The sequence below is a fragment of the Danio rerio genome, chromosome 6, assembly GCF_049306965.1.
Source record: "Danio rerio strain Tuebingen ecotype United States chromosome 6, GRCz12tu, whole genome shotgun sequence".
Classification (NCBI taxonomy): Eukaryota; Metazoa; Chordata; class Actinopteri; order Cypriniformes; family Danionidae; genus Danio; species Danio rerio.
The window spans coordinates 16,993,501-17,012,648 of record NC_133181.1 but is presented as its reverse complement, the minus strand read 5'-3'; the positions used below and the strand labels follow the sequence as shown (position 1 = coordinate 17,012,648).

Below are 19,148 nucleotides of genomic sequence, written 5' to 3'. Positions count from 1 at the left end.
GTATTCAAATTTTGTTCTTCTCCCAAAACATTTTTAAAAAGTCAGAACAGTAAAGCATTTACCACTTTGTAATGTTGCCTTTCCTTTTCACAACACTTAAAAGACCTTTAGGAACTGACGACACAAAGTGTCACTGAAGTCTGTTAGGTGTAATTTTGTCCCATTCTTCCTGCAAACAAGTCTTAAGGTTGGCAACAGTACAGGGTCTTCGTTGTTGCTTTTTGTGCTTTAAAATGTGCCACACATTCTCTATTGGAGACAGGTCAGGACTGCAGACAGCCAGGATTTTGTAATGTGTGCAGAATATGATTTTGCATTGTCTTGTTGAAATATGCAATACGCTTCCCTCAAAAAGAATGAATACGCTTCCCCTTTTCTTCTTTGGTCCAGAGCACACGGCATCCATTTCTCCCAAAAATACCTGAAATAATGATTTTGAACCCAGCACATGATGGTCCATCCCAGATGCAACCAAGCCCAGAATGACAAGTATGAATGACAAGGAAGGATGTATATTTACAATGAATTGAAGTTGACCAGACAAAACATGAAATGTTAGTGATGACAACTAATAACAAAGAGGAGAAGAAACTGTTGAACAAAGTCTTTATTTTTTTTTTTTGTGCACACAAAAGTATTCTCGTAGCTTGACATTCTCATTGAACCATGGAAGCAATATAATCAACATAATTTGCAATTTGCATTTTGCAGGGATTATCTAACTATCTTTGCTCCTTAAATGCACTTTTTCTTCTTTCTGCTGGGTTTTCTTCTGTTTTTTGGACTTTTTCTTCTTTCTGCTGGTTTTTCTTCTGTTTTTTGGACTTTTTCTTCTTTCTGCTGTTTTTTCTTCTGTTTTTTGGACTTTTTCTTCTTTTTGCTGTTTTTTCTTTTGTTTTTTTTATCTTTTTCTTCTTTATGCTGTTTTTTCTTCTGTTTTTTGGACTTTTTCTTCTTTCTGCTGTTTTTTCTTGTTTTTTGGACTTTTTCTTCTTTCTGCTGGTTTTTCTTCTGCTTTTTGGACTTTTTCTTCTTTCTGCTGTTTTTTCTTGTTTTTTGGACTTTTTCTTCTTTCTGCTGGTTTTTCTTCTGTTTTTTGATCTTTTTCTTTCTGCTGTTTTTTCTTCTGTTTTTTGATCTTTTTCTTCTTTCTGCTGTTTTTTCTTCTGTTTTTTGGACTTTTTCTTCTTTCTGCTGTTTTTTCTTCTGTTTTTTGGACTTTTTCTTCTTTCTGCTGTTTTTTCTTCTGTTTTTTGGACTTTTTCTTCTTTCTGCTGGTTTTTCCACCTGATCTGGAGAACCTGCAGAATAAATAAATGTAAAGAAAAATGTGATGATACCATGTTTGCACTTGGAAAAAAAAGTATTTTGTATCATCATCTGCTTTATCTCCAAAGATACCTAATTTCTGAGGTGCTGTTGTCCCTGATGAAACCACTCGTGCTGTAACATCTCTTCTATAGTGGATCTCTTGGCTGGATCTTGTATCAGGCACCGTGTGATCAAATCCTGGAACTCTGCAAATGTTCAGAAGAGTGCTGGTTAGTTATGCATAATCGTTATCTCCATGTGACATACAGTGTCATGTTTGAAAACTGAAATATGTAGCATGTATTATGAAAATGACTGCGCTGAGACAGTGTTTAACAGTATTACTGCAATTGTGTTTTTGGTAGCTCACCTCTGGATATGCCAGATTCAAATATTGGATGGCCATATTTTGTATCTGCAAATGTTCCAAAGGGATGACCACTGCAGACCGCTCTGTACAGCACAAAGGCCAGAGACCACACCGTTTCTGGCTCTGCTACATTCAAGGCCACAGCATCCTCTGGTGGGCAGCATCCTCCTGTTTGGTAAAAAGCAAGACAAATTTAGGTTGAGCAAACATTTCCATTTTGGATTTACCAATCCAAATGTCAGCTTTTACTCATCACATCAAGACATCTCATTATAGCAAAGGTAACATTAAAACTCACCAGTAAATCCTTCCTGATTGACACCTTTGATGAAATCCCCACAGCCAAAGTCTATCAGCTTGACTTGTTGTGTGTCTTTGTTGATCAGAAAGTTGTTTAACTTAAAGTCTTGATGGAAGACACCTCTGTCAAGACAGTGCTTGGCTCCGAGCACCACTTGGTACAACAGGCCTCGTGCCAGAGATTCACTCAGTTTGATTTTGCGAGTGATAAACTTGAGAAAGTTCTCGCAGGGTTGCGGATACTCCATGATGAGGATGTACTGATGTTCCTCATCAAACCAGTCGATCATGTGCACAATGTAGGGGCTTAATGGAGCTTGATTCAGCTGCAGGTTTAGGGCCACCTCTATAGGCAGTGGTTTGGAAACCCCAGGCTGGAGAAAAATTTAACAAAAGGTTAGGTATCTTTCAATGCCAAAATTCACTTATATTTAAGACTATCTGCATTTAAATATATGCATTATGTGCACTGTAAACTTACAACTGTGATATACCGGTCCAACATTGTCTTCGTCACGAACTTGATGGCAACCTGCAAAAGAATAATAAAATTAAATAAATAATCAAATCTTTTGAAGTGTGGAAATTTGTTAACAATGAAGGCTTAAATATATTTATTTATGGTTTGGTGAGAACAAAAACAGTGTTTCTACCTGTTGTTGGCTCAATTTATTGATCCCTTCAAACACAACACCGAAGCCTCCTTCTCCAAGCTCATCTCCCACTTCGTAAACTTCAGAAAAGGAAACTGCAAACAAGCACAAGAAGAATTGTGAAAAATTATACTACTTTGATTAATATTATTTATGCACAGCAGTCTCTGGAAAAGTTAGTTATAGTCAATGGATAAAGAAAAATGTAAACACTTACGAGTAGATGGACCCGGCAAAGAGAAGGTTCTTAACCAGTTTTCTGGAGTCTCTGTTTGATCATTCAGATCCTGCTGACCTCCTGCCTGGGAAACGGGTTTATCTGACTCAGGAGAAGGTGGACTTGGCTCAGGGTAGAGTGAATCTTGTGGACGGGTTGATGGATTTGACTCAAGAGCAGGTGGATTTAGCTCAAGAGAAGATGAATCTTTCTCTAGAAACCACAAACAAACACAAAAAATTACAAAACGCCACCAGATATTAGAAGTCATATACTATCTCTGAAGCTATCTACCAAAAACAAACCAATATTATGATTTTTCAACTAACATAAATTATGTAAAACATAAATAACTACACAGACCTGACAGAGTCACTTGACACAAGTGTGATAAATAGGACAGAAATAAAATTACACTAGACTCACCTTCAGCTGGCTCATGATTTGCTTTACAGTTTGCTGGTTTGTTGCTGGATGGACCAGGCTGAGGATCAGTCTGATCATCTAAAGCCAGAGGCTCAAGGCTGGACAGATCAAGCTGAAGATCAGTTCGATCGTCTACAGCCAGAGGCTCAAGGCCGGACAGACCAGACTGAAGGTCAGTTCGATCGTCTACAGCCAGAGGCTCAAAGCTGGACAGAGCAGACTGAATATCAGTCTGTTCGTCTACAGCCAGAGTCTCAAGGCCAGACAGACCAAGTTGAGGATCAGTTTGATCGTCTACAGCCAGAGTCTCAAGGCCAGACAGACCAAGTTGAGAATCAGTCTGATCGTCTACAGCCAGAGTCTCAAGGCCAGACAGACCAAGTTGAGAATCAGTCTGATCGTCTACAGCCAGAGTCTCAAGGCCAGACAGACCAAGTTGAGGATCAGTTTGATCGTCTACAGCCCGAGACTCAAGGCTGGACAGAGCAGGCTGAAGATCAGTCTGATCTTCTACAGCTGTTGACTTGAGGTAAGATGGGCCTGGCTGTTGACCCACTGGTTCTGTGTCAGACGGAGGCTGAAAAGGAGACACTTCATTGCTTCGACGTCGACGCTGATTTCCTTTTTGTACAGACAGCCATTTCCTTTTGAAGAATGCATAAAGGCTGTTCTTCTTTCTTTTTGGTTGAGTTTCTGGAAACAATGACAAAAAAAGATTTCTAGTTACTACAGTAGATTCACTTTGTTAAAAATTAAACTAATAAAATATTTTACAATAAACATATCACAACAATAAGTGTGTGTGTGTGTGTGTGTGTGTGTGTGTGTGTGTGTGTGTGTGTGTGTGTGTGTGTGTGTGTGTGTGTGTGTGTGATAGAATTATTGATGTGCAATCAATTTTGTTTAGACACACAGATCCGGATAAACATGATTCAAAAAAATATTTGTACAGTTATTTGTACACATTATTTGTTACTTGACACAAAGCAGTATAATAATGACAGAAGCTTCACCTTCAGCTGGTTCTCCAATGGATGGATTTCCTTCAAAGTTTGCAGGCTTGTTGCTGGATGGACTAAGCTGGAGATCAGTCTGTTCGTCTACAGCCTGAGGCTCAAAGCTGGACAGACAAGACTGAGGATCAGTCCGACTGTCTACAGCCAGAGACTCAAAGCTGGACAGAGCAGGCTGAGGATCATCTGTTGATGGGCCTGGCTGTGGAGCCCCTGGTTCTGTGTCAGACGGAGGCTGAAAAGGAGACACTTTACTGCCTCGACGTCTGCACCGATTGGAGTTTTGTACAGCCAGCCATATATTCCTGAAGAATGCACAAAGGCAGTTCTTCATAGTGTTTGGTTGTGTTTCTGAAAAAACAAAGCAAAAACAAAAAAACAGACAAATTTTTTAAGTTATTACATTTACTTTCTTTGAATTGAACTAAATAATAAAGTATTTTACAATAAACAATGTCACAACACAATGTTACCAACATTAGAACTGTATGACTATATACAAGTATTTAATCTATATAACTATAGTATTAGCTGATTTAATTTTCTTCAATTGTGATGTCATTAAAATTTCATAGAAACAAATTGTTAAGTCTAATTATTCAAGTGTTCTTTGACGAGTTTGCAAATGTATTGTAATTCTGGTTGTGGTAAGGAGATACATAATTAACTATAAGAGCTGGCTACTTGCTAAATTGATACTGTGTGATTTTCCATGAAATGTTAAAGACTGCAGTTTTAATTATTTTACTAAGAACATATTTCAGTTTTTCTTGCATACTATAAAGCAGACATTTTATATGCTCAATATACATGTTCATCAGATTTTACGTTATCGCATTTCACTGAAATAAAACAACATATCGACGATGTTCAATAATCGATGTTGATATTGATCTTATAAGTGTAACGTTAGCTATTGTGATTGATTGGACAGTCAGTGTCAAACTTTGAACACTAATGAGAACCTGAGATGCTGGATTCATTTACCTGTTGAGCTGTTAGCCATTGCTGATGCAGTAGAACACAATATCGACATAAGTAAAACGCAGTAAAACACTGTAAACTGTTTTCTCTTCGCTTTTGTTGGACTCTTGCTGAACTAGCCGTAAAAATGACTGTTCAAGTGCGCGTCTTCTGATGTACTGAAGTGCTGCTAGCTTGACGATGGCGATGACGTGGAATCCGTGGAATTTTTGGAACGAATTTCAAATAATGCTGAGCGCCATTGCGCTTTTTAAACACAAACAAAAAATATGTACGATTTTATACATGGATAAAAAAGTAGAATGTGTACATTTACATAAATACATAAAAAGTAGCACAATTTCCGAGGAAGATTGGACAAAATGTCTTTTTAGAAATACAATTTAAAATAACTTTGATTAAAAAACATAATTGCTTAATGGTTAAGTAGTTTTCCTCATGGACATTTAAACAACAGTAAATCAACACCAATGGCAATACAATCGATAATTAAAATGTAAACATTAGACCTAGCTTTTTTAATTAAACACGTTTTTATGTGGATACTTATATAAAATAACCGTTTGCTAAACCGTCACATACCTCTTCATCATGTTGGGTTTAGTTTGGTTTGAATTATGTTCTAAAGGAATAATTAACACTGTACAGCCTACTGGACGCACAAAGAACATTAAATCTGCTTGCGGCGTAGATCTGTCTGGCTCCCCTCGAGTAAGATTTTAAGCTTTATTTTCGCCTGAAAAAACTTAAAACTTAATTTCGTGACGCAAAAATATTTGAATATTTTGGGTAGGTGCGAAATAGATTACAAACTAAAATAAAAACCCAAAATACTCCAAACGAACTATTCTTAAAGTCAGATATTTGTTACATTTTTGGTTGTAATAAAAAAAATGCGATACTGTATGTTAATCACATTTGCACTGATTCTGTTCAGCACTGACTCGTTTGAGATTGAATCGGTTGCTCGGGAATTATTCACACGTGTCCATAAGCTCACACTCATCATCAACATGCATAGTGTATGGGTGAATAAAATGCGTGTGGCCGAGCAGTATAACGAAATAGCAATCAGTCATTGTTGTGTCTTACATTATTATGCAAAAAGGAATCAGTTTCAGGGGGATTCGACTCTTTCAGTTTATTTAAGAGAGTCGATTCATATAATGGAGCCGACTCGATCGCAAACAACTCTTTCACCACCAGGCATCTTCTCGGCAACGCACGCATTCATTCGTCGTGGTCTCATCCAACGGATTCATCAGGAAGGTTAAGTGTTAAAATTCAATAATTTAGGTGTCAATTAAATGATTGTTATATAACGTTATATTTCTGTATAGTGCGTGTATTTTCAAATAATCAACTAATTAACTTTAACGTTAGTTGTTAATCACGTAACAGACTGTTTGAGTGCGCCATTTTTAAACCAATAACGTTAAATAACTGACGGCGCTTGTAACATTAGTGCTAACGTTAATTATGAGGTTTTAGATAGTTTTGGACTGAATAAAAGTATATTTCTGTTAACTGCGTTTTGTATTTCATTAACTTACAGTGACTGCGGTAACGTTACGTTAGAGGTGAAGTGACCACAGGAATAAAGTAACGTTAAGGTAAGTATAAGCTCTGGCTTTCGCCTAACAGTCATTATGACCTTCATTATAATAATAAAATTATAATGCATCAGTTAGCTTGAGCAATCAATTAGTTGTTTAAAGGTGCTGTAGGTGATCTGCCCAAAATGCTAACTGGTTAGCATAATATCTTTCAAATAGCCAGGTTTATATTCACGTGGTTCTAGTGACGCGCAAAATTCAGATAAAGGGCAGGAGGTAAAGACTGAATAAAAAAGTAAAAACTGAATGGTTTATACAGGAAATCAAACCCTCAACTCAAAAATGAATTCAAAATGATTTGTGATAATGAACTTTTTTAGTTGAACTTACCAAAGCAGTGCTGTCTATAAAAAAAGAGTAAATCCCCAGGCCCAGATGGGCTAACTGAGTTTAATACTTGCTTTTGGGATCTGATCAAGACACCTTTATTTAGAATGTAAAATAAATGTATTAGTAAAGAGGAACTAGGTATGTCTATGAAACGGGGTATTATAACCTTAATACCTAAACCAGGTAAAGACCTTTTATCTCTTGATAACTAGAGACCAATCACTTTACTAACTAGATTACAAAATTTTTTCATAGCAATATGATATTTAGCAATATGTTGAGGAAAAGCAAAAAAAAAAAGCAAAGAGTGTTTAAATGGACCGACAGTGAGGAGTCGCTGCTTTGGGTAACACAAGAGTACAAAGTTAAGTTTAATGTTTTGTCAGAAACACAACTGTCTTCTAATTCGCCACTGAACAACAGCTGATTAAATAATTCAGCTAACGGCGTCACTTGAGAAGAAAAAACGCGTACGGGCATAAATCCCGGGGGGGACAGGGGTGACATGTCCCCTCCCAATCTGAGGGTTGTCTCCCCCAGGCCCCATAAAATATATGTGTAAGTAAAATAAAAACGCAAAAAAAAATGCATTTAGAGACAGCTGAGAAATCCCTCTTCCCTTCCTCACAATGGTTTGGTCCACTGCCCGCGTCCCATTTCATCTCACCCATATCAGATGAAATGCATAGTGAAATATGAAATAAATGTCTCTTTTGCTAAATATTTAATTAATATATATCTTTAATATTTTAAAAATTAACTCTCTTTGGCCCAGAGAAACAGGCACGCGGCACTAGCGGACCTGTGCTTTCCCAAACAAAGACGCACAGTAACTTGCGGCTGAACTATGCATAGTTTGGGAAAAAAAAGGATATAGTGATGAGTGTTTTCCAAAACCCCTAGTTTCTCTGTTGCAGATCCATCATTTGAAACACGTTAGTTATACCGTAAAACACCCATAATGATAAAGCACTCCATCATTACCAGGGCATTCAAATAAAGACAACCGAAACAAATTTATAATTGGTTTATTTATTTAATTTGATTTTTAAATATCTTTATTTTTAAAATTATTTCCATATAACTTAGGCTATTCTATCGAGATATGACACCACACACGTAAAAGGCCTTCAATGCAATGATATAGTTAATAGGGATGCAATGAAAAGCTGATTTCACTATTAACCCTGTTTTTATTCATTGAATGCTTCCCAACGCCGCATTTCTGTTGCCAATACCATTTTAATAGTTTCATGATAGTAATAGCTGGTGTGCTTCATCTGCGTTATTCTGATTTGACATTCTTCCGCCAAACTTGCACTGTCTTGAGGTGTAAATGGGCTATGATCTTTTGCTATTGAGGCTAAGGTATCAAGGTGTAAATGGGCTATAGTTCTCTCTGCAACATTCAGGTTTGAGGTGGGGGAAGTGGCAGAGGCAATTCAAATGTACCATCTCTAAAAATAAAAAAGGCAGCTTACGCGGCATCTGTGTGTAAAGATTATTACCTTATTTTTATTTTATTATTGTTATTCATTTATTCATTCATTCCTTCATTCATTTTCTTTTCGGCTTAGTCCATTTATTAGTCTTTAATCGCCACAGCGGAATGAACCGTCAACTTTTCCAGCATATGTTTTACACAGCGGATGCCAGGAGTGTCAGCTGGGGCTTCGGGGCGGAGTGAAAGGAGAGGCGGACTTTGCCCCGAGTCTGGGAAAGATGCCTTCATTACACTAGTTTTCCGATCGCATACGAGTTAGCCTACATGCCCCAAACACAAACAAATAAATAAACAAGGGAAAGAAAACATCTAGCCTTATAGGTAGGGTTGGGTACCGAAACCCGGTGCCGTTAAAGCACTGGTACCTTGGTAACCGGTATGTACCGGTATTAAATAAGCGTATGAATTTTGGTGCCTATTTCGGTGCTGTGGCAAAAACGTAAGAAGCATCAAAGGGGTGCATGAAAAAAGGCACACATAGGCGTTGTATCACACCATCACTAAACATTTAATTCAGAACAACTTGAATATGAACAGGTGATATCAGGTGTTATTGTCGCTAGGGAACAGACGCATGCAATGTAGTGCACCGCATATAGCCTGGTTTTCGCTGAGCGACACTCTTCAGCTCTACACGCGTGATCATGTTCGTCCAATTTGCTTAAACTAAGCATTCTAAAGCATATTTTACAAGCAAGGATTCTTACAAAGCAACTGTCTTTACGAAAGTTGCGTGTAACGCCTGTTTCAGACCGCAAGCGAAAGCAGTGCGTGAGCAGCGCGTATGGAGAGCAGAAGCAGCACTCAGGCCCCGTTTACACTAATGCGTTTTAGTTTGAAAACGCATAAGTTTTGCTACGGTTACGCCATCCATCCACACTACGCCAGAGTTCTCGAGCGCCGAAAACGGAGCGTTTCGAAAACGCTGGAGAGGCCGTTTTCATTCTAAAACGCTGCTGCTCCGTCTCAGTGTGGATGGGGAAAGACGGAGACATCTGAAAACGGAGGCGGGGCTGCAGACATTCGCCTCTCTGATTGGGGCTTTTCGTCAATATTAAGTAGCCTAACACACAGTTCAGTCCTGAATCTTCTCCGTGTAAGTTCAGACTTCGCAAGTTTGATCAAGGCTGCATCTCTTCTTCTCAGTTTGATATGGAAAACATACCGAGGACACGCGTCAATCTTCACAGGGAACAGTGTACTTTATAACTTCATTCACATCACCTTGGCTACGTTGTTTCACTTTCTCAACAATAAAATGTAAACTTGATATAAGGAACTGCCTATTTTTATTTTAATATTAACAACTAAACAGACAGCAGAAATGTTGAGGCGTCGTGCTGCATGAGCGTCATCTTCACTGTGTGCATATTTATAACAAAACAGAGCCGATAACAACTGCCTCCTTTCAATTTCAGTGAAAATACGAAACATACCCTCTCTTTTGCTGAATATCAGTTTTAATAATCGATAATGGCCATTATAAAAGTATAACATACAATAAGTTTATACATTATAGGAAATAAAGGCAAGCGATCAGTCAATATACAGAATGTACGTGCTTACATTAATCATTAACTTATCTTTGCGCTCAGCCAAAACACGTTACCTGAGAACAAGTAATAGATTCCAATAACCAAAGTCAAGGAATATGTCGTTAGATAAAGACAACAAGATGAATGAAATATCACGTTTAATAAATATAGTGAGATTAGATCCAGCGGGAGATGCTTGATGAGAAGTCCGACTAGCAGAGCTCTCATCTGGGTAGAAATGCTGGAGCGCTTGCTAAAGTGTGTGTGTGTGGTCACGTGATGTGCGTTTTCAGCGTTTTGGTGTGGACGGAGAGCAGTTCAGAAACGCTGGGTAAAACGCGAGTGTGGACGCGGATCGTTTTCATTCTAAAACGCCGTTTTAAAACTAAAACGCACTAGTGTAAACGGGGCCTCAGGCGTTTGCCTTTCACACCAGCTGCTTCTGCAGCGCGCAGCTCTTCGGCAGCTGCTGCAGAGATCAATCTATCTCTATTTCACTGTTATAATAATATTTATATAATATAGTTATAATGATATTTATACATGATCAAACTAGCATTACTCTCCGCTTCAGTAATGTCCAGCGGCAGAGTAACAGCTCGTGCAAAGGATGAGACGGACAAAAGTAATTATTACTTATTTAATTTTTTTACTTATTTTCATGTTGTCAGGTTCACGGTGCAAACAGCTCTCGGGTGGAATAACTTGAATGAACATGAAACAAAGCCGAGTAAAACTTTTATTCCTCTGCTTCAGCTGCACAGCACACAGCGAGTTTACAACATCCAGCATGCGTGTCGAACTACACTACCCACTTCACTATGGACTACTACTCCCTTAAATAGCAAGTCTTAAAGCGACCACTCCCCTCTCCTACAACACTAGCATGCAACTTAAGCAAAACTGATACTAAAATTGTTTTACATTTGGTTTTGTAGTTCAGGCCTAAATAAATGTTTGCTGCAGTTTTTAATCGTTTGTTAATTTGATTAACTATATATAAATCAGTTGATATTATTAACACATTTATTGGGTAAAATTGCTACTTTTAACTGTCATTCAATGTGTTATGGTCATTATCAATGCAAACTTATTATGATTCCAGAATAATTCTTTTTTTAGGAAACACTGTAAACATTTTCTGAAACATTATTTTAAATGAATAGGATGGCAAAATAAATTCAACTGTAGGCCTGTTAAAGTTTACAGGTGCAACAATGTGCCTTGATGTACTTGAATGTTAGAAATGTGTTCTCCTACACCAGTTACTTGTCAAATAAATGAACAAGTAAGATTATTTTGAGTTTAAGTTATTTAATTATCTTGTTTATGAAGACTGCAGTGTGATGCATGAAAACAAATAACTTTGAATAATGTTTTAAGTATTTTGTGATATATATGTTAAAATGTGCTCCTAAAAGTATGTGGTCACTGCCAACCCCCACAGGTTAATAGTAAGCTAATGTAATTTCATAATGCAAATCTTAAATTCATGCTAACCAACAAATTATCAAAGGAAATGTATTAATGTAATACAAAATGAATTGATGTTTACTTTAAACTGTAATTATATTGTTCTATTAAAATGATTTTTAAAAAAATATTTTGTCAAATAAAAATTATTTTTGTAGAGTCATCCACCATCATTTTGTGGCTAAAAAAGTATCGATTTAGGCACCGTTTTGGCACCTGTATCGTTTTAAAAGTATCAATTTAGCACCGGTATCGAAAAAACCCCAAACGATACCCAACCCTGCTTATAGGCTGAGGTATTTTTGCTTATAATCGCCCTTATGTTTCTGTTTTAAATGTAAGGCTGTTGCATAAAATAATACAATTTTAATTTATAAGTGACTTTGCTGCGTCCCCCTTGATGTTTCAATATTAACGCAAACTATTCTTTACACCATATTAAAGACAAAGCAGACAGTAAAGGTTTTCGAGAGTTTTTGTCAAGTTTAAACGGTGTTTGTGTGCGTTTAGATGCCTGTATGTGTGTGAGAGACCGAGGAAACGAGCGCTCCCTTTACAGCTCTGTTGATACTGCGAGCGGCTTCTTTCTTTTTGTTATTTATTTTGCAGATAATACACAATATGAATACAACAGAAAGACATATAAAACTTAAATTACGTCTCTCCTTTTGTAGACTCAAAACAATAGTGTCATATCTTGGTAAAATAGCCTAAGCCATATTAAAATATAATTCAAAGAATTACAAATATCGGATATAATACAATCGCATTAAATAAATTAACCAATATAAAACAAGCAAAAGCTAGCTATAACAGTTTAGGTAGGCTTACATAGCCTACATAAATGAAACCGTTAAAGCCATATTAACTTTTATTTTACAAAGGCCTCTCTGAAAATAAAGATTTTAGATATTTTCTAAAAACCATAAACACCAGGGAAGGTTTAAAATATTATTTATTAAGTATTTGGATACGATGATAATAATCAAATCGTGCAAACAGAGCATTTTTGGGGAGAGTGAAAGCAGAAACTGCGACCTTTTTTCTGTTATCCAGCTGCGCAGTGCCACTTTAAAAACGCATCGGGGAAAACTGCAAAAATAAGTGTGCAACTGTGTCCCTAAATAAGTGTTGATGTTTTTATATTATGAGCTAAAATTTAAAAATGAAATTTACATAAAGAGCTTTATTAGTGAAAAGCTGCTGAGCTCAACTAAATATAGGCTATATTTTATTACTTGCTCTTATGTGCTGAAATACTTAACACTTTCTTTAAGATCATAATATGCAACATCTAAGTGTCATATAACCTAAAAGGAAAAATTTATATGTTTCAGGTCTCTCCAGAGCTTTTGGGCTGAATGTTTGACTGCGTCTATCTAAATGAGGATGTTATAAAATAAATTTTCTATCGAGTTATTAACGGAGACCACTCGATGCACGATGCCAACAGTCTGTCGGTGAGTAAATGAAAAAACACATAGGCCCATGCGTATAAACATAGGCTATTATGTATAAAATCTAAACGCGCACAAACACACCTTTTAAACTTGACAAAAACTCGAAAACCTTTACTTTCAATTGTGCCTTTAATATGGTGTAAAGATTATTTTCTTTTATTTATTTATTTGTTTATGTGTTTGGCGCATGTACTCGTGTGCGATCGGAAAACTGTCCCTGCCTCTCCTTTCACTCCGCCCCGAAGCCCCGGCGGGCCCTCTTAATCCCAAGGTATGCGGCGGGCCGAAAAAGGCCGGCCGCTGGCCCCAAGAAAGCCTCGATTTGGCCCGAATAGGCCCCCGGAAGTGACAGTGAAAACGCGACTGGCCTTGGCTCGCCCTGGCTCGCTCGCTTTAGGCGCGTTAGTGGAAACGTGGCTACTGATGCCCATGCATCTGACAGACAAGCTTTTGGTTATGAGATGGGGGAAGGGTTATGTCTCCACTCTCAAGTGTTTTTCACAAACATGGATACACAAAATCCAAAACTCCGACGTAGGACAGATGGCGTAACCGTAGCAAAACATGTGTTTTTAAATGAAACCGCATGAAATATGGGGCCTTATGAAAATGAATGTTTCTATGCACAGCAACTTCTGGACTGAACTACGTGTTATTGAAAATATCTAAATTAGGCTCCTAGCATTCGCCAAAATGAATATATTTTTACGTAAAAACCACAGAACATAGCTGAATAGGGTGTTGCCTGCTGAGCCAGAGCGACAGCAGCAGACAATTCTGCACGGCCATAAAGCCTTCACCCGACAGTTATTTTTAAATATGCACAACACGAGCCAAACAATAGACATGCCATGCCCATCATCCTTTCAGACAACTTCCCTTTAAACTAGGGATGCTCATTTCGGTTAATTTTGCTAACCGACAACCGGTCAGATTATTATTAATTTTATATTAAACAAATTGACGTGTCTATTTTGTGTCTGACACATTAAATATTGCATTTTAAAATACTGATTTAATTTTATATGCTAGCATATTAATAATAGAACAATACAACAGAGCATTTTCACGCACCTGCAGTGTTTAGCACAGAAGTGCAGAATAATCTAAATAAAATGAATAAAATAAATAGGACTGCCCTAAATTATTTTCACTTAAATAATTAATTTATATTACAAATACTGACTGATTCTTTTTAATAACCGGCATAGGCTTTTTTTTTTCAATCATATGTTTTTCTTCCGTCAAATAAAAATAGCTGACTTCCTTAAATTGCTCGCTTCACAGAAAATATGCTTTTATTTAATGCCCCGCTGTTATTATTATCACAAAACCTTTAACATTTTTAATAGAAATCATTATTTTAAAGATTATGTCTTGATGTGGTTTCCTCTCTCTTCCTCGCGGTCCATGTGTGCGCTGCGTGATGAAAAGACAATAACAACGCGCGCATATGTTGACTTTTTGTAAACAGTTTTGTTGTTTAAATATGATATTGCATTAAAGGGGCCGAAAACAAGGCGCACCTCTGCCTTTATGTTGACAAGGAAAACAGAAGAGAAGAAGCGCGGGCGGTCCTCTTATGAAACGAATGAATCAGCTGGGTATCGATTGTGCAAAAGTGTTGCTGTCTGTGTTGTTACAATTGTAATATTTAATACTATTGTGATATTCAAGGTTTGTACATTCATACAGCTCTTGATAACTTAAAACAGCGATTAGACCTTCAGAGTGGTGTTAATGCGTCCTGAAGTAAAGCGAAACGGCTATAAACTCCAGCATGAGTGATGATATACAGAGTCATACTTTATCTATAAATAAAGTATAACTATAGAAACTAGAGATGCGCAGATGGCGGTTACAGCCGCGGAAGCGGCGGATGAACCGCGGATCGGGCGGATGACGTGACGAAAAATAAATATTTAATTAAATTCGGGCGGGTGGTGGGCGGTTGTACTGTTTTGTACACATAGCTGGCGCACCAACGAAAAAGCCTAGAAATGACTTCACAGAATGAGAGGAGGAATCGGATACACTAATTCTGGATGAAGTACAGAAGTATTCCTTTACAAACTTTCGTATAGACGGATCAGCAGAGGAAAATCTACTTTCCTTTTAGGAGAAACAAGGCCAGTCAATCCCACGACTACAGCACCTTGCCAAGAGAATTCTATGCATTCCAGCAACAAGTGCTGCGAGCGAGCGCTCCTTCAGCGCACCAGGGCGCATTGAGGCCAGGCGCTCTCGTCTGAATGTTGAAATGATGTGTCAAAATGCGTTTTCTATTAGGCTACAATAATAATAAAAAAATTGTACAGTACAGTGCGTTTAATTTAGGCTATTTATTTATTTTTGTCCCTGTGCGCCAATTGGAGACGGAGTTCACTGCTGATATTCTGAGAGCTGTATAGGGGTGCTTCTCATTTCTTATTTGTGTATCCTCGATTCCTTTCCTTGCTTTCTTTACTCGTCTTTCCACCCCTATAGGACGCGAGGGAAGGACGCAAGGAAAAGACTCAAGGACCGAGGAATTGAATCAAGTGAAACGACACGTCCTCGTATTGTTTAGCGTCACTTCAAAGAGTCAATTAATGCTGGATTGGATTTGAACATTTGAATTAACTGCATGTCATTAAAGTCATTCTCTATTTTCTAATAATCAATAAAGAAACATTCATTTAATAGTAAAAAAGGAATAAGCCATTCAAATAAAGAGCTCAGTCAGCAGATGGCGGGTGGGTGCGGTTTTAAAATTTGGTCAAAAATTTTAGTGCGGATGGATGGCGGACGGATGATGAGTTTTGTGATGCGGTTGCGGATGAAATAATAGCCCATCCGCGCATCTCTAATAGAAACTTTGTTCATTTTAACTGAAAGCTTCGTTGTGTTTGCTGGCCTCACGCATCGCGCACCTGTCAGTCAGTCCGTCAGTCAGCACGTTACGCCAAAGGGTTAAACAGATAGCGCACAGCACTGTACGGTTACAGAAAAGTTTACGCTGTTATAATTCACTTACCTTTCAATACGTTTTGGTGCGATTATAATCCGCTATTAAAAACAACAACAATAACTGAATGTTTTGAATGGGTAATGTAGCCATGGCGGGATGCATTTTGGTCCCCGCCATGAAAGAATGAATGGAAGCGGAAACCAAGCTCTATAAAAGTTCTCTGTAGTTGTCTTGACAAAACAAACTGCTGCTCTGGGATGAGCCGCGTGCAAAAGATGCCCCTCTTAACGCAAAGGCGCATTCAATCGGCCCCTTTTGCAGCCAAACTAAAAATATATAAAATAATATTTTTAATCGTTTAACTGATAGCATTAATCGGTTACAAACGCACCCTTTCGGTTAACGGTCAATCGATTATTTTAAGCATCCCTACTTTAAACTGTATTAAGGTCCCATTTACACTGCACAGCAGTTTTATATGAAAAGTTAATGATACATATAATAGGCTACATTTTGATGGTGAAATAACCTTTTAAATGATGGCTGTTATTTATTTCAGTATTCAAACATTAAATAACGAATGCATCAAGTGAAAAATATGAAACAACACATGGATATAAATATAAAGGACTATTGTAATTAGCAAAATTATGCTCTTATTATCTTTGTATTTTGATAATTTTATTATTGTTATTTTTAATATTTTAAATTAATGAAAGCTATAGACAAATACTGCTTGACATTTTAGAATATATTTTGCGCAACGCAGTACAAATTAAAGATCACTAAGAACAAACAAACAAAAGCACACCACTTATATAGGATGTCAGTCAATTTAATCAAGCTCTAGCCACGAATAAAATAATAGGCTATTTCATTATTTTAATATTTCAGATGACGGGTTAGTAATTATATTATAAATGGTAATGTTCAGGTCAATGAAATAATAACTTTATTAAATAAAATATGTTCGTAAGGATGTGGTGGGCCAGTGATTCCCTGGCTTTCATAAGTGGGTTAATGAGCTCAGAATTCTGCTTTGCATTTTTCTATGCATTATTAACATCACTAAACCAGCCATTTGTTTTATAAGTTAACCAACTATTCGCAGAGATTCAGCAGTTTTTTACTGACGCGTTTGCCATTCATGCCAGTCAGTGAAAAAAAAAGTAACTGTGGCCCTGTTTGAAGGTATTCAGATTCGTTTTTATCAAGCTGATGCAACTTTTATTTACAGGACATAAAAATGCAATTAAAAGTTTAAAATCAATTAAACTCAATTTATAAAAAGACTAGCCTATTTTATGCATTAAATAATAAAATATATAACTAATTTCCTTTATTTTTGATTAGACCATGCATTTTAGTCTGTTTTACAGTTTTATTATGTACATATGCTTCTTTTAAAATAACATTCGTTTAACAAACATTTTAGCACATCGAAATTCATTAAATTACCTGTCTTTTGATTAACTTTTATGCAAAAGGATCCGAAATTGATCGCGCACATGCTGGAAAAAAAAGGAAATTATGCGACACATAACATGCATTGCTCTCATGCCACGTTTTGAGGATAAATTCGCATATAGGTGCTGCTTTGAATAGAATAAAACTATTAAAAAGCACATTAAAGACTTTACTCATAAAATAAAACATTCATAAAGGAGTATCTTATGGAAAAACACCAATTGACGGGCTCTGCCTTCGGTTTTAAAAGAATCAAGCAGCTTTAAAAAAATATAATTTGCTGAAGAGAAATGACAGGGAAAGCTACCTTCAATAAGAGCACGCACTCACATATATTTTATGTTATTAAAATAATTATGAATTTACATAAGACAATAATTTTCCCAAGAAAAAAAAAAAGTAATTTCTTATATGACTTGCAGCAGTTCACACTTGACCTAGACCAGTTCGCACCAAACATGATAACTACTAGATAATGATGAAATGATGATTCTAAAAATCATTGTCGATAGCTTATTAAAGAGTAGCATCTACACCACTGTGATGCTGATCGCCTCTGTGCTGAGCCGCGTCATAAACTTAATAAATACGATGATTTAGTCTTCAACCAACAAACTAACCTTTTTTTTTCATTTGGAAAATTACAGTTATTTATAGTTCTCATATAATAACATTTTTTAAATAGTCTACGTAGTCTATCAATCAAACAAATCCAAAGTTTTTTTATTGGTGTTTGCATATGAACTTCGCACCAAACTGAGGCTTTCGTTTTACAGCTTAAAAACATGTATGCAAATTAATGCAATATCATATGTAAACAACAATTTTTATATGCTATGTAGTAGCCAATATTTACAAAAAATCAACATAGAGCCTTAAGGTTCATTGTCATTTGTCTTTCATTACAGGCAGCGAGCACGCACACTTGAAGTGCCAGTGAGACAGAGGAAATAAGTCATAATCATAATTAAGACAATCTTTAAACTAATGACTTATATTAAAAATGTTTACAGAGGTTTTGTAATTTAAAATAGCATGCAGAGCATTAATTAAATGCATATTTTCTGTGGAGATAGCCTAATATTTTTATTTAAAGAAGGAAAAAAACATAATTGGACAAACAGCATATGCCAGTTCTTAAAAAGGATTCGCTGAGTGTCTTCGTTTTGCAATATAAATTTGTCATTTCAGTGAAAAAGATTTAGACCAGGATTTATTTGATTTACTATTCTGTTTTTGTTTTGGTGCATGAAGATGCTTTGTTATGTTCAGTATACTCTTCGCATGCTAAAATAATTCAGTATTTTAAAATGCAATATTTAATGTGTCACAAAATAGGCACGTCATTTTATTTATTAAATAATATTTTACTATAAATCTGTTAACGGTTAACATTCGCTTAACGAGCGGCGGTTGTCTGTTGGCAAAATTAACGGAAATTAGCAGTTTCTATAGCTCTGGTGCTAAACTCAAATAATATATCTTCTTTAGTAAAAGAAAAATAACAGACCTATAGGTAGGCTATACATGACAGAGGGC

General features: G+C 36.6%; 1 protein-coding gene across 1 annotated transcript; it reads right to left on the bottom strand.

Moving 5' to 3' along the window:
- Positions 1-740: 740 nt before the first annotated feature.
- Positions 741-6,224, bottom strand: LOC137490188 (uncharacterized). Its single transcript, XM_068218293.2, has 11 exons — positions 5,857-6,224; positions 5,278-5,520; positions 4,291-4,641; positions 3,278-3,970; positions 2,852-3,064; positions 2,635-2,729; positions 2,463-2,513; positions 1,980-2,355; positions 1,682-1,849; positions 1,402-1,517; positions 741-1,301 (listed from the first exon to the last, which is right to left on the bottom strand). The coding sequence occupies exons 2-10, from the start codon at positions 5,324-5,326 to the stop codon at positions 1,402-1,404; spliced, it is 2,112 nt and encodes a 703-aa protein (XP_068074394.1). The 5' UTR covers positions 5,327-5,520; positions 5,857-6,224; the 3' UTR covers positions 741-1,301.
- Between the last annotated feature and the right edge of the window lie 12,924 nt (positions 6,225-19,148).

What these genes read in the sequence shown, in the direction of transcription:
- LOC137490188 (XM_068218293.2), bottom strand. Translation starts at nt 5,326, where the DNA reads ATGTCGATATTGTGTTCTACTGCATCAGCAATGGCTAACAGCTCAACA. An exon ending in AATGGCTAACAGCTCAACAG is followed by an intron (nt 4,642 to 5,277) that starts GTAAATGAATCC and finishes TTGTTTTTTCAG; the next exon opens with AAACACAACCAAACACTATG. An exon ending in ATAAATTGAGCCAACAACAG is followed by an intron (nt 2,514 to 2,634) that starts GTAGAAACACTG and finishes ATTCTTTTGCAG; the next exon opens with GTTGCCATCAAGTTCGTGAC.